Raw genomic sequence first — 15730 nt, 5'->3', positions numbered from 1 at the left:
TATCACACCCTTATGTTTTCAATTTTTTGATTCACGTGTCTTTTTATTATCACCGTTGAAATTTTTTTAAAATGACTTTATCAGTTTGATTAGTTGCTCTATAGACCCGAAGTGAAAATTAGGGGAAGGGCAAAGCCTTTACCCTGCCTGCAGTAGGCAGACGTTCATTGTTTGAACAGGTTCAAACTTGACTGAAGTAAATAAATTAGTTTTGCAACCGGTGGCCAAGAAAAAAATCGGCCAGTGACAACTGTTGCAAAATTAAACCTTCCCATTAGAATTTTTCATTTATTCTACTCATAGCGAATATAAATTCTATACTTTTAAATTTTAATTTATAGTAGCATTTTGAAAAATTTACACAATATAACTAACTTATATACTATATTCATCATAAATAAATACACTTTAAAATAATTATAAGTCCTAGCTACACTTTGGGTTTTTAGCAAGTACCCTCTTTAAGGGGATTTCTAACCCTATCTTGAATACGACCCTCGTCTCCCTTCCCAGAGATTTCACTCCTCTCCAACTTTGTTGACTTTAAGTCCGTCAATGACCCGGGCGCTATCGCCGACAATTTCCCCATTTTTACTTCCTCTAAACAACTGATTCATATCCTCGACACGTATGAATCTGTATGAAGTTAATGGGACATCAGATGGACCACAATGGAGAACACAAACTTTCCACTGACGTTGGTCTCCTTGACAGCGATGCAAGACAGACTTTCATTACTAAAGCGAACGTGATGGAGATCTTGAAGAAGCTTAGAAGAATAGATCTGTTGTTCGGTTTGATTTTCCCACCTCGATTGGTCAAAAAGAATAATGTCTGATACAAAATTCGGAATGATTCGCACGAATTTTACTTGTGTTGATAGATCGCAGAAAAAAGAGGCCGGATATAGTGTCTACAGTCATTCTCAAATCTAGCCAGAGTTTAGAATGCTAAATACAATGTATACAGTGTATTCTCAGATCTGGGCAATCAAATCTGGTTGGAGTTTCGAATGGTAAATATAGTTTATTCTCAGATCTGGGCGAACTTTCTTCACGACTCATTGACTTCGGACATGAAAAATTCTCTTTTAGATATAGTCTGATACAATGTATTTTTTGATGAATTTGCGACAGTGATGACTTCAAAATTCTATTTTTTGATTTTTTTATACGGCATATGCTTGAGAATGTAAGTGTATTTGACGCAAACCCTTTCTCCTAGCTAGGGGTGGGCATCGGTCGGGTCGGTTCAGTTATGAATATTATCGGTTTAGCATATCGGTTATCGGTTTACAAATATGATAAACCGATTACCAAAACGATAAGATATTAGTTATCGGTTATCGGTTAATCGATTATCGATCATTATCGGTTCGATTATCGGTTTACTAAGATAATTCAATCTAGAGTTAAGCAAAAAAGAGAAGACAATTCACTCGAGTTAAGCAAAAAAGAGAAGAATTCACATATAGTATACTACCCAATTCTGCGTTCTAGTCACAACTAATATTTGAAGAATGTTTCATTTTGACAAATTCATGACTTGTGGAATCTCAAAAATTGATACTACAACTCCACAAGCATTACATCTCCATTTCACCGGAAATATGAGTTAACATGAACATAAATTATATAATTTTTTTGGGTTCCTACAAAACTATAATCAAGAGATCAATCATTTTCCAGAGTCCAAAGGTAGCAAGAGCAATAAGAGTACTAGTAAATCAAAAGTTGTCCAAACACAACTGAAATAGTGTTAATTCTTCAACAATCCAAATACATTAATAATAATACAAAGTAGTAGCAATTTCACCTTAAAATTAAAAAGTATAAACATAGTACTAAAACATGAGCACAAAATAAAGAATCGAAAACAATCAAAAATCCTATATTTTTATTATCGAACTCTACTGTGAAACTCAAAAGAAAGGAACGAATTTTTTTCTTAACAAAGAAGTAATTTTGGAATACGGATTTATGCTAAGATTCTAAGAATGTGGTTGTACATTGAAATTTGAAGAAGAACTGTTCAAAAATTGAATTAGAGTCTGAAGAGTGAACATTGAAACTTCAATCTTAAATGTGGCTGGGAAAATTAGGAGAAAAAGAGAGAATGAAGACCTAGAAATTGGGTAAAATCCTAATTTTGTTAAATCTTATTGGGTTATCGGTTAACACGTTAAGAAATTGGGCAACCCGTGGCCGGAACCGATAACCCAATAGTGAAAAAATACAAAATCGTTACCGAACCATTAACCCGATTACCCGATATCGATACCCCAATAAGCTTTTATCGTTTCGGGCTATCGGTTATACCCGATATATGCCCAGCCCTACTCCTAGCTCCCAACTCCTTCGTGAATGCAGCACCCCTTCCACAAACGCAAAGGAAAACTGCCCCCAGCTCCAAATAGCACTCTGCGATTGCGAGACCTGCTCCGCGATCACAAAACATCACCAAACACCAGCAAAATCTACAACTCCAAACATGCTCCGGGTGGTCCGAAACTCACCTGAGCCACCGAGGACTCCGTCCAATTATACCAACAAGTCTGTAAACACTACTCGAACCGATCCAAAGCTTCCAAACACACACGAGATCATCATATTTACGAATCAAAGATCAAACCACAAGTTGAATTTCTCTTAAGTTAAAAAATATGAACCTTTTCCAAGTTCCAAAACAACAATAGGAGTCTAATATCATCAATATCAATTATTGGTCAAACTTAAAAATTCTTTAGTTCTTCAAATTTTCAACTTTTGGCAAATAAGGTCAAAATCCTCTAGGAACATCCAAAACCAAATCCGAACATACAAAAAGTCCAAAATTATCATACGACCCAATAGGAACCATCAAATCATCAATATGAGGTCGTTTACACAAAAGTTAAACCTTGGTCAACTCTTCCAACTTAAGGCTTCCAAATGAAACTAGGTATTCCAAATCATTCCCGAACCCCATGAAAATCAAATCAGCCATCCCTGCAGGTTATAAAACATCAAATACATATACGGGAAATATCAATTAGAGAAACAGGATTCTAATACTCAAAACGACTAGTCGGGTCGTTACATTCTCCACCTCTTAAATAAATGTTCTTCCTTGAACGAGCTTAAAAATGTACCTGAACTGCCGAAAAGATACGAATATTTACTTTTTATATCTGACTCGATCTCCCAAGTAGCCTCCTTGCTTGGTTGGCCTCTCTAAAGCACTTTACCGATACAATCTCCTTAGACATGAGCTTCTGAACCTCTCTATCCAAAATGGCCACTGACTCTTCTTCATCTGGAAAATTCTCATCCAAATGCACTGTGCTGAATTCCCAAACATGCGACTTATCTCCTGATACTTCCATAGCATAGAAACATGAAATATCGGATAACTGTGCCAAAAAAAGTCTATAAGCAACCTCATCGAATCTCTCCAACACCACAAATAGACAAATAAACCTCGAGCTCAATTTGCCTTTCTTCCCAAACCTCATCACACTCTTCATAGGAGAAACTTTAAGAAGAACCTTCTCACCTTCCACAAATAACACATCGTGAACCTTCTTGTCCGCATAACTCTTCTGCCTGGACTGAGGTGTGTGAAGCCTCTCCTAAATAAACTTCACTTTCTCCAATGTATCACGGATCAAGTATATACCCAACAACCTAGCCTCACCAAGCTCAAAACCAACCAACCAACCGGAAAGCGACATCGCCTGCCATAAGGCCTTCTATGGAGCCATCTAAATATTAGGTTGTTAGTTGTTATTGTAAGAAAACTCTGCCAAAGGCCGGAACTGATCCCAATGGCCTCCAAAATCAATAATACATGCCTTCAACATATCCTCAAGGATCTGAATGGTATGCTCGGATTGTATATCTATCTGTAGGTGAAATGCAGTACTAAGCTCCACTCGTATGCCCAAATCATGCTGAACGACCCTCCAAAAGTGTGATGTGACTGCGGGTCGCGATCCGAAATGAAGATATGGGCACACCATGAAAGCAAACAATCTATCTGATGTATATCTGAGCCAACTTCTCTAAAGTATTATAAGTTGTAACCGGAATGAAATGCATTGACTTGGTCAAACTATCAACAATGAACCACATAGCATCAAACTTCCTCAAAGTCTGTGGAAAACCTACCATAATGTCCACAGTAATATGCTCCCACTTCCACTCAGTATATCAATCCTCTAAAGAAAATTACCTGGTCTCTGATGCTCATACTTGACCTATTGACAATTCAAACACCTTGAAACATTTCCAACAATGTCCTTCTTCATCCTCCTCCACCAGTAATGCTGTTTCAAATCGGTACATCTTCGTAGCACCTGGGTGAATAGAATACCGTGAACTGTGAGCCTCCTTAAGAATCAACTCTCTCAAGTCATCAACATTAGGAACACAAACCCAACCGCGAAGTCGCATTACACCATCATCCCCAAATATCCACCTTCTTAGCACCACCTCGCTGTATAGTGTCCTTAAGTACCTACAAGTGCGCATCATTATACTGGTGAGCATTGATGCTATCACGACCCAAAAATTCACTAGTCGTGATGGCACCTAACTCAACCTGCTAGGTAAGCCAATTAACAATAATCCAATTCAAAATGAGATTTACTGATAAAATAAATGATGAAATAACTAAACTTTTATACAAAAATCCCAAGGATTGGTAGTACAAATCATGAGCTTCTAAGACTTAAAATTTTACAAAGCTGGTATGAAATAAATACATACTCTGTTCGAAATATACGTGAACAAATTTATAATTCTAAAGCTACCAAGAACAAAAGGCAGCTATAACCGGAATGCAGGTGCATCTTTAATGCCACCTCTCGCCACATGCAGTGAAATCAGCTCCAAGATTTGCACGCAAGGTGCAGAAGTGTTGTATAAGTACAACCGACCCCATGTACTCAATAAGTAACAAACCTAACCTTAGGTTGAAAGCAGTGACGAGCTCGAAAATGGTTAGGGTCCAACACCAATAGCCAAGAACAACTCGTAATAATATAATGAAAGCAGTACAAGTAATAACTCAAAATATATTATGTTCAGCTCGTTCATAGTTACGAAAAAGTAGTCATGCTTTTCAGGCATAATAATAAAACCCAAATCTTTCACATAAATCACCAAAATATGAGGGTATATCAGAAAATTGTGATTTTCCAAAACTTTCAATAGCAAATAAGATATTTCATTATAAGATAACATGAGGGAGTACATCTCTATGCTTACATGTCAATATGCAAGTCAACTCATCAATTATCATATACCGTCTAGCATGAGGAATATATATCTCAATGTCTACATGTCAAATCATGAATGTCACAATACCGTATAACATGAGGAAAATGCATTTCTATGCCTACATGCCAAGTATGCATGTCAAATGAATGATTTCACGGTGATATTCTCGGGTACATTCACCCTCAAAGTACACTCAAGTTTCCTGTCTCAAATCCCACTCATCACATACAATCACTCAGCATTGTACGGTATTTGCACTCACTACTGGTATGTCAGACTCTAGAGGGGCGGATCCTGCCAAAGCAAAAATATAAAGCCAACATGGCCTGCTACGGCGTGCAACCCTATCCTATAATAAGTCAATAAAACCTAATGCGGCATGCAACCCGATCCCATAAATGAACCAATAAGGCCTGCTGCGGCGTGCAACTTGTCACGCCCTGAACCTGGGCCTGGATGTAACACGACACTCAGTGCCTGACTACATGTGACCGAGCGAACCAACTGGCTGGCTGAATCAACATGTGGTGTAACTATGAGCTAGACGTAAATATAAAACATGATAATTTACTAAAGAGTCTGACTGAAATATCATAGATGCGGAAAATACTGAAAGGTCTGCAAGTATAAAAAAGTAGCCGACAAGGCTAACACATGAAATCCTGCTAAGATCTGACTGACTGGGTTATAGTCTATGAAGCCTCTAAAGAATACTGCAAATGCTAACTGTTTACCGGGACAAGGTCCCCGGTATACCTTATTAACTGAAATACTATAATGACTAAAACAAAAGAGAGACAAGGCCCCGGAAGACTGGGGCTCACCAATAGCTGATACGAGATGTCCTAGCAAGCAGAATCGTTACCTGCATCGCGAGATGCAGGCCCCGGGAAAAAGGGACGTCAGTACATTTGAATTGTACTGGTATGTAAAATAGCTGAACAAAAGAACTATCAACACTGAAACTGAAACTGAACTGCTAGCTGATAAACTGATAACTGAACAAGGAAGTAAGGAAGTGAATACTCCCTCTTCTGAATGATGAACAACCTGTTTATCTGAACATTAAACTGCGGCCTCAGGCCCAATATATATATATATATATATATATGTGCACAACTGTGGCCTCGGGCCCAAGTATACGTATACATAACTGCGACCTCAGGTCCAAAATGCATAAAGCATAAACTGCAGCCTCAAGCCCAAATGCAGGTGTTCAACATTCAGGAATTTAAATCAGGAACTAAGAATCATACTGTAATATGTGTTACTGAAATAATGAGCCATACCGACTTACATGATACTGGTATAGTGAATAGGATTAAACTGAGATGAGTATTCATAATAAGTTGATTTGTCATAACTGAAACTCATAGAATATCGAATGATTATGAAACTATGTCATCTAGAGAATATAAGTTCTACTTCTATTCATGGAACCAAGGCATAATTACTTTCTGAGGAAACTAGTAATGTTCATGATGAATGGGACGTAGGAAGAATCATAGATATTCCCAAACGTAAAGAGTTAGCCTTACATACCTCAATTTGTCCCTTAGTGATACTACAATGATCCACACTACTAAGAACCTTCAATCTACAACAACATCCAATAGAACCCAATATTAGTAATAAATTCCATAACTTATGCCATTTAGGCATATTATCAAACACCTTGTAGGCATAGATATTTACACCTCATAACTATAGTGTTGGTTCATCCAACTATCACTATTAACCAACAATTCATTCCACCATCATTCCTAACAAATTTATAACTTCCAACAACATATATATGACCATCCATTCACACCAACCAACAAATCCTATCAAATAATTACCTTTAAATCCCTACTATGGTCATGCATTTAAATTGGGAATTTATGACTTCCAATCACCATACCATAAGTTGTAATACTTGATTCATACTCATAATTCCATAATAACACCATATATGTAAGTCTAAGGGTGTAGGATTACCTCTTGTAGACCAAATCTTGAAAGACAACTTTTGGGGTGTTCTTGAGATTTTGAAGAAATCCTATGAAACCCAATCAAAATCATGTTGTAACTAGTGATTGAGAAGTGAAATCACCATGATAACACACTTAAAAACTCACCTTAGGTGTGCAATTGGATGCCTTGGTCGAGTTGGGGGTGTAGAGGAAGCCCTAAGCTTGAGAAATGACTCAATTTCTCTTATTTCCGGTCTTTAAGATATTTAAAACCTTCCAGACGCGCGAGCTCGTGCGCCTGTTCGCGCGCGGGAGGCAGAATACTTAGCAAAAACGCGCGACTTCGCGCTCCTATTCGCGCTAGTGACACCTGCCCAGTAAAATGGTCATAACTTTCTGTATGTACCTCCAAATGACGAAAGGTTTGTTGCGTTGGAAACTAAACTCAAAAGGATTTAATTCGATAGGTTGAGTATCATACAACTCATTGTATCCAGGTAGATATGCTTGCCCAAAGTAAGGTCTTGTGCATACTCATTTGCAAATTTTCAGCTATAATGAAAATTTTCTACTTGGCTTGGACTTAAGCCTCTCCTTAGACCCCAAATCACCTATAATATGCCTCGTACACTTATTATCATAACCACTCAATTACCATCACACTATTACTCGTTTAATGCATCCACAACCGATTCAAATTACGGGGTGTTACATTATCTCCCCCTTGGGATCATTCGTCCTCGAATGATGGTCCTGGCTGCAACTACGGCTATCTATGGTCATTAAATGGGTGTTATGGAGATATGAGAATACTGAAATATTATGAATACATGTATATCGAACTGAACGAGCACGTGATCACTAAATACTAAGCTAAGTAAATATTGTAGGACATAGAGATTATAATATAAGACCTGAATGGAAAGGTTAATTACCTTCCACATTTTCCTTTTGCTCTTCAAAGAGATGGGGATATCTGGACTTCATGTCTTCCTCGGCTTCCCATGTAGCCTCTTCAACCTTTTGATTTCTCCAAAGCACTTTTACTGAAGCAATTTCCTTAGTTCTGAGCTTGCGGATTTGTCGATCAATAATAGCCACTGGAATTTCCTCATAAGACAGGTTGTCCTTAACCCCTATAATCTCCGTAGGAACCACAAGTGACGGGTCTCCCATGACTTTCTTCAACATGGACACATGAAACACTAGGTGTACAACAGCTAGTTCTTGTGGCAATTCTAACTCATAAGCCACCTGTCCGATCCTTCGCAGGATTCTATATGGACCAATATAGCGGGGGCTAAGATTTCCCTTCTTCCCAAATCTCATAACGCCTTTCATGGGTGATATCTTTAGAAATACCCAATCATCAACTTGGAACTCTAAGTCTCTATGCCGTACGTCCGAATAGGACTTTTGGCGACTTTGAGTCATCTTCAAATGCCTTTGTATCAAATTGACTTTCTCCATGTCCTGATAGACCAAATTGGGTCCTAACAACTCCGCTTCTCCGACTTCGAACCAACCAATTGGTGATCTACACCTTCGCCCATACAGAGCTTTGTACGGTGCCATCTTGATACTAGAGTGATAACTGTTATTATAAGCAAACTCAATAAGAGGTAGATGATCGTCCCAATTACCTTTAAAATCAATAATACATGACCTCAACATATCCTCAAGAGTCTGAATGGTGCGTTCTGCCTGGCCATCTGTATGAGGATGAAAGTCGGTGCTGATGTTCACCCTTGTGCCCAATCCCTTCTGAAAGGATTTCCAAAAGTTTGTTGTGAACTGAGCACCACGATCTGAGATAATGGACAAAGGAGTCCCATGCAATCGGACAATTTCTTTGATATACAACTTGGCATAATCCTCGGCCGAATCTGTAGTCTTCACTGGCAAGAAGTGAGCTGACTTGGTAAGTCGGTCTACAATCACCCAAATCGAATCATGCTTCCGGAACGAGCGAGGTAGACCTGTTATGAAGTCCATGTTTATCATCTCCCATTTCCAAATGGGAATTTCTATATTCTGAGTTAAACCGCCAGGCCTTTGGTGTTCGACTTTCACCTGCTGGCAATTTGGACACTTAGCCACGAAATCTGCTATATTCTTTTTCATATCATTCCACCAATAAACCTCCTTAAGATCATGATACATCTTTGTGGAACCTGGGTGAATAGAATACCTGGAATTGTGGGCCTCTGACATAATCCGCTCTCTGAGCCCATTTACATCTGGAAAGCATAGTCTGCCTCTGTATCTCAAAGTGCCATCATCTCCCCCTTGTTCAAAAGCCATAGTCTTGTGTTTGTGAATTCCTTCCTTCAACTGCAATAAGTAAGGATCACTGAACTGGTTTTCTTTTGCTTCGGCTACTAAGGAGGATTCAGCCCTGTTCTGGAGAACAACGCCACCATCTTCAGAGTCCAAAAGTCGAACTCCTAGATTTGCTAAGCGGTGGACTTCCTTCATCATAGTTCGCTTGTCTTCCTCAACATGAGCTAAGATCCCCATAGAACGCCGACTGAGAGCATCGGCTACAACATTTGCTTTCCTCGGATGATAGAGGATATCAACATCATAATCCTTAAGTAATTCGAACCACCTTCTCTGACGTAGATTTAATTCTCTTTGCTTGAAGATGTACTGGAGACTCTTGTGATCTGTAAAAATGTCAACATGTACCCCATACAAATAATGGCGCCAAATCTTAAGCGCGAACACCACAACTGCTAATTCAAGGTCATGAGTCGGATAATTCTTCTCGTGAGCCTTGAGCTATCTCGATGCGTAGGCTATGACTTTACCGTGCTGCATTAATACACACCCAAGACCAACCTCTGAAGCATCACAATAAACAACAAACCCTTCGGTTCCTTCTGGTAGTGTCAGGACTGGAGCTGAAGTCAATCTCTTCTTTAACTCCTCAAAACTTTTCTCGCATGCGTCCGACCATTGAAACATGACTTTCTTCTGAGTTAATCTAGTCAAAGGGGACGAGATAGAAGAAAATCCCTCTACGAAATGCCTATAATAACATGCTAGACCCAAGAAACTTCTTATATCGGATACTGAGGTGGGTCTAGGCCAATTCTTCACTGCCTCTATTTTCTTAGAGTCCACCTTCATGCCTTCCCCTGAGATGACATGGCCCAAAAATGCTAATAAGTTCAACCAGAATTCACACTTAAAAAATATTGCATATAGCTTGTGATCTTGCAGTGTCTGCAACACAATTCTGAGATGTTCAGCATGGTCAGTCTCGCTACGGGAATAAATCAAGATGTCATCAATAAACACGATAACAAACAAATCAAGATAAGGCTTAAAGACCCTATTCATAAGGTCCATGAAAGCTGCTGGTGCATTCGTTAAACCGAATGACATTACCAAAAATTCAAAATGCCCATATCGAGTCCTAAAAGCTATTTTTGGAATATCGACTTCCTTAACCTTCAACTGATGGTATCCCGATCTGAGGTCAATCTTGGAATAACACTGGGCACCCTGAAGTTGATCAAATAAATCATCTATCCTGGGAAGAGGGTACTTGTTCTTGATGGTGACTTTATTCAACTGACGATAGTCAATGCACATACGCAACGACCCATCCTTCTTTCGGACAAACAAGACCGGTGCGCCCCAAGGTGAGACACTTGGCCTTATAAATCCCTTATCTAGAAGGTCTTTCAACTGGACTTTTAACTCTTTCAACTCTGTCGGATCCATTCTATAAGGCGGAATAGATATTGTCTTAGTGCCTGGAAGTAGATCAATTCCAAAGTCAATCTCTCTATCGGGAGGAATTCCAGGGAGATCTTCGGGAAACACTCCTGGAAACTCATTTACAATTGGTACCGACTGGAGAGTGGGGATCTGAGCATCTGCATCCTTAACTCGAACCAGGTGATAGATATATCCCTTGGAGATCATCTTTCTGGCTTTAAGATAGGAAATAAACCTACCCCTAGGCGCTATTGCATCACCCTTCCATTCTAAGACTGGTTCACCGGGAAATTCAAAACTTACTATTTTGGTTCTACAACCCACTTTGGCATAACATGACTCTAACCAATCCATGCCCATGATCACATCGAAGTCTAACATCTCCAATTCTACTAAGTCTGCTACAGTAAGACAATGATGCACTTTAACTGGACATCCCTTATAGATACACCTTGCTATAACTGATTCTCCAACTGGAGTGGACACTTCAAAGGGTTCACACAACTTTTCTGGTTCTATCCCAAATTTCTTCGCAATATATGGGGTTACATAAGATAGGGTGGATCCCGGATCTATAAGAGCATAGACATCAAAAGTGAATATTGTTAGCATACCTGTGACAACATCTCCACGAGCCTCTGTATCCTGACGGTCTGCCAGTGAATACAAGCGGTTTCGACCACCGCCTGCATATTAGACTTTGTTGCACCGCGCCTTTGTTGGGCCTGAGAGTTATGATGGGTTGCTGAATTAGTGGACTGAGCTGCATTGCCTCCATTGTTCTGTTTTTCCAATGGACAATCCCTCAAGAAGTGGCCCTGCTGACTGCACCCAAAGCAACCATTTGTGCCCAAATGACACAACCCTGGGTGCCTCTTACCACACGTGTTGCAAATAGGGTAACCAGGGACTCTGTAGCCCACACTAGCCTATGACTGCGAGTCTGCCGTTCTGAAATTTTGGTTTTTCTTGTTAAACTTCGACCTCGGAACCGGTGCACTAGCTGAATATGGAGCAGGTCCTGATTTTGATTTCTTGAAAAACTGGCGATTGCCTCCTGCTTGAGATCCCCCATGGTTGAAATTTCCTGCAGACTTAGCTCTCTTGCTGAATTCCCTCTCCTTATCTCTCCGTAGTCGCTCTTCTTCCTTCAACCTGTCTTCGTTCCCTTGAACAAAGGCAACCATCTTAGTGATGGTCATGTCATTATTCTAAGCAACTATATTAGCATCAGCAAACAAATCATCTGAAAGCCCCAACACAAACCGCCTAACTCTGGCCCTCATTTCACATACCATTTCCGGAGCATACTTGGCTAGAGAGACGAACTTGAGGTAGTACTCATTCACACTCATATCATTCTGTCTGAGTCTCTCAAACTCCAAAGCCTTAGCTTCCAAGACCTCAATGGGTAGAAAGTGCTCAAGGAACACATCTGCAAAATACATCCAAGTCGTAGGATCTGCATCCTCCCCTCGGGACTCTTCCCATGTTTCATACCACATGTTGGCAACATCCTTTAGCTGGTACGCAGCAAGCTCTGCTGCCTTAGTGTCTGTAGCATGCATCACTTGAAATATCTTCTGAACCTCATCAATGAAGTTTTGCGGGTCCTCATCCTTTTTAGACCTTGTAAAGACGGGAGGTTTCATGTTGAGGAATTCCCTAGACCTGGAACTACCCGTCTCATGAACATCACTTGTTCCCTGCCTTTGAGCCTAATTAGCAACAATCTGGGTGAACAACTAGATAGCTCCCCTGACATCCATGTCTGAAGCACTGGGCACTAAGCCCGATGCAACTCCCTAGGCTGGAGTGTCCTCATCCTGAGCAACATTAGTTGTGGCCCCCTGGCTAGTAGCTGAGGCCCTCCTGGTGTACTTTCTTTTTGCAGGCATTTTTCTGAAATACGCAATTCGCACGAGTTAAAAAGATTCCTGAAATCATAGCTCTAATTGCACGATCTAGAGTATGAAAGAAACGGAACAATCCTAGATGTCTTGGTGGTCAACTATTTACATGTGTGGCGCGCACACACATAAAAGAGACCCCACTGGACACAGCTTCATAGACTCCCTAGGACTCTTGAACCTAGTGCTCTGATACCAAGCTTTGTCACGCCCCAAACCTGGGCCTGGACGTAACACGGCACTCGGTGCCTGACTACATGTGACCGAGCGAACCAACTGGCTGGCTGAATCAACATGTGGTGTAACTATGAGCTAGAGGTAAATATAAAACATGATAATCTACTAAAGAGTCTGACTGAAATATCATAGATGCGGAAAATACTGAAAGGTCTGCAATTATAAACAAGTAACCGACAAGGCTAACACATGAAATCCTGCTAAGATATGACTGACTGAGTTATAGTCTACGAAGCCTCTAAAGAATACTGCAAATGCTAACTATTTATCGGGAAAAGGTCCCCGGTATACCTTATTAACTGAAATACTATAATGACTAAAACAAAAGAGAGACAAGGCCCCGGAAGACTGGGGCTCAACAATAGCTGATACGAGATGTCCTAGCAAGTAGAATCGTCAACCTGAAAATCGTTACCTGCATCGCGAGATGCAGGCCCCGGGAAAAAGGGACGTCAGTACATTTGAATTGTACTGGTATGTAAAATAGCTGAACAAAAGAACTGTCAACACTGAAACTGAAACTGAACTGCTAGCTGATAAACTGATAACTGAACAAGGAAGTAAGGAAGTGAATACTCCCTCTTCAGAATGATGAACAACCTGTTTATCTGAACATTAAACTGCGGCCTCAGGCCCAATATATATATATATATATATATATGTGCACAAACTGTGGCCTCGGGCCCAAGTATACGTATACATAACTGCGACCTCAGGTCCAAAATGCATAAAGCATAAACTGCAGCCTCAAGCCCAAATGCAGGTGTTCAACATTCAGGAATTTAAATCAGGAACTAAGAATCATACTGTAATATGTGATACTGAAATAATGAGCCATACCGACTTACATGATACTAGTATAGTGAATAGGATTAAACTGAGATGAGTATTCATAATAAGTTGATTTGTCATAACTGAAACTCATAGAATATCGAATGATTATGAAACTATGTCATCTAGAGAATATAAGTTCTACTTCTATTCATGGAACCAAGGAATAATTACTTTCTGAGGAAACTAGTAATGTTCATGATGAATGGGACGTAGGGAGAATCATAGATATTCCCAAACGTAAAGAGTTAGCCTTACATACCTCAATTTGCCCCTTAGTGATACTACAATGATCCACACTACTAAGAACCTTCAATCTACTACAACAACATCTAATGGAACCCAATATTAGTAATAAATTCCATAACTTATGCCATTTAGGCATATTATCAAACACCTTGTAGGCATAGATATTTACACCTCATAACTATAGTGTTGGTTCATCCAACTATCACCATTAACCAACAATTCATTCCACCATCATTCCTAACAAATTTATAACTTCCAACAACATATGTATGACCATCCATTCACACCCAACCAACAAATCCTATCAAATAATCACCTTTAAATCCCTATTATGGTCATGCATTTAAATTGAGAATTTATGACTTCCAATCACCATACCATAAGTTGTAATACTTGATTCATACTCATAATTCCATAATAACACTATATATGTAAATCTAAGGGTGTAGGGTTACCTCTTGTAGACCAAATCTTGAAAGACAACTTTTGGGGTGTTCTTGAGCTTTTGAAGAAATCCTATGAAACCCAATCAAAATCATGTTGTAACTAGTGATTGAGAAGTGAAATCACCATGATAACACACTTAAAAACTCACCTTAGGTGTGCAATCGGATGCCTTGGTCGAGTTGGGGGTGTAGAGGAATCCCTAAGCTTGATAAATGACTCAATTTCTCTTATTTCCGGTCTTTAAGATATTTAAAACCTTCCAGACGCGCGAGCTCGCGCGCCTGTTCGCGCGCGGGAGGCAGAATACTCAGCAAAAATGCGCGACTTCGCGCTCCTGTTCGCGCTAGTGACACCTGCCCAGTAAAATGATCCTATAAATAGACAATAAGGCCTACTGCGACGTTCAGCCCGATCCCTTAAATAGCCAATAAGGCCTGCTATGACGTGCAACCCGATCCCATAAATATCACTTACAATCTGGCTCTCAGGCCCCAACTCAGTCATCAATCTCTTAAGTCTCAAGTGCTCACACTCTCGTACCACTCATCCCAAAATGATAATATGTGATGTAACTGAATGATATGATATGCAAATGAAGAATCATGACAAAGTAGATAATTATAGTTAGAGTAGATAACTCAAAACAATAGAGATAACCTTATTAGGTCTCAACCGAATAAACACATAGCCTAAACATGATTTCTAACATGATTCACAGCTTATATAATCAAACAAGTAGGGTGAACATATATGTAACAAGATATAATAGTAAAACAAGTTCGGTCATAGTCTAATAGTCAACTAGAATCATGATTTCTCCGGTGCACACCCATACGCTCGTCACCTAGCGTGTGCATCACCTCAATACATCTCTTATAACATAGTTCCTAGGGTTAAATACCCTCAAATCCAAGTTTAGATATGTTACTTACCTCAAACAAGCCAAACAATACTCTAGAAACGCCATACCACGCGTATCAACCTCCGAACGACTTGAAACTAGCCAAAAGTAACTCAAAAGAAAATAATTCCAAATAATAAAGGTCAAGTCTTTACACATTTACTCAAAGTCAACCAAAAGGCCAAATCCGGGCCCGCACCTTAGAAC

General features: G+C 39.7%; 2 protein-coding genes across 2 annotated transcripts; both read right to left on the bottom strand.

Moving 5' to 3' along the window:
- Positions 1 to 518: 518 nt before the first annotated feature.
- LOC142181771 (uncharacterized) lies at positions 519 to 12135 on the bottom strand. The gene is made up of 9 exons (XM_075255287.1): positions 11933 to 12135; positions 11616 to 11773; positions 10877 to 11520; positions 10061 to 10447; positions 9408 to 9931; positions 4416 to 4497; positions 3227 to 3391; positions 3131 to 3135; positions 519 to 636 (listed from the first exon to the last, which is right to left on the bottom strand). The coding sequence occupies exons 1-9, from the start codon at positions 12133 to 12135 to the stop codon at positions 519 to 521; spliced, it is 2286 nt and encodes a 761-aa protein (XP_075111388.1).
- Positions 12136 to 12159: 24 nt separating this feature from the next.
- Positions 12160 to 12600, bottom strand: LOC142181770 (uncharacterized). The gene has a single exon (XM_075255286.1). It carries the CDS (start codon positions 12598 to 12600, stop codon positions 12160 to 12162), a length of 441 nt encoding a protein of 146 aa, XP_075111387.1.
- Between the last annotated feature and the right edge of the window lie 3130 nt (positions 12601 to 15730).

This window comes from Nicotiana tabacum, chromosome 6, assembly GCF_000715075.1.
Source record: "Nicotiana tabacum cultivar K326 chromosome 6, ASM71507v2, whole genome shotgun sequence".
Classification (NCBI taxonomy): Eukaryota; Viridiplantae; Streptophyta; class Magnoliopsida; order Solanales; family Solanaceae; genus Nicotiana; species Nicotiana tabacum.
This window is presented reverse-complemented; position numbering and strand designations above follow the sequence as displayed.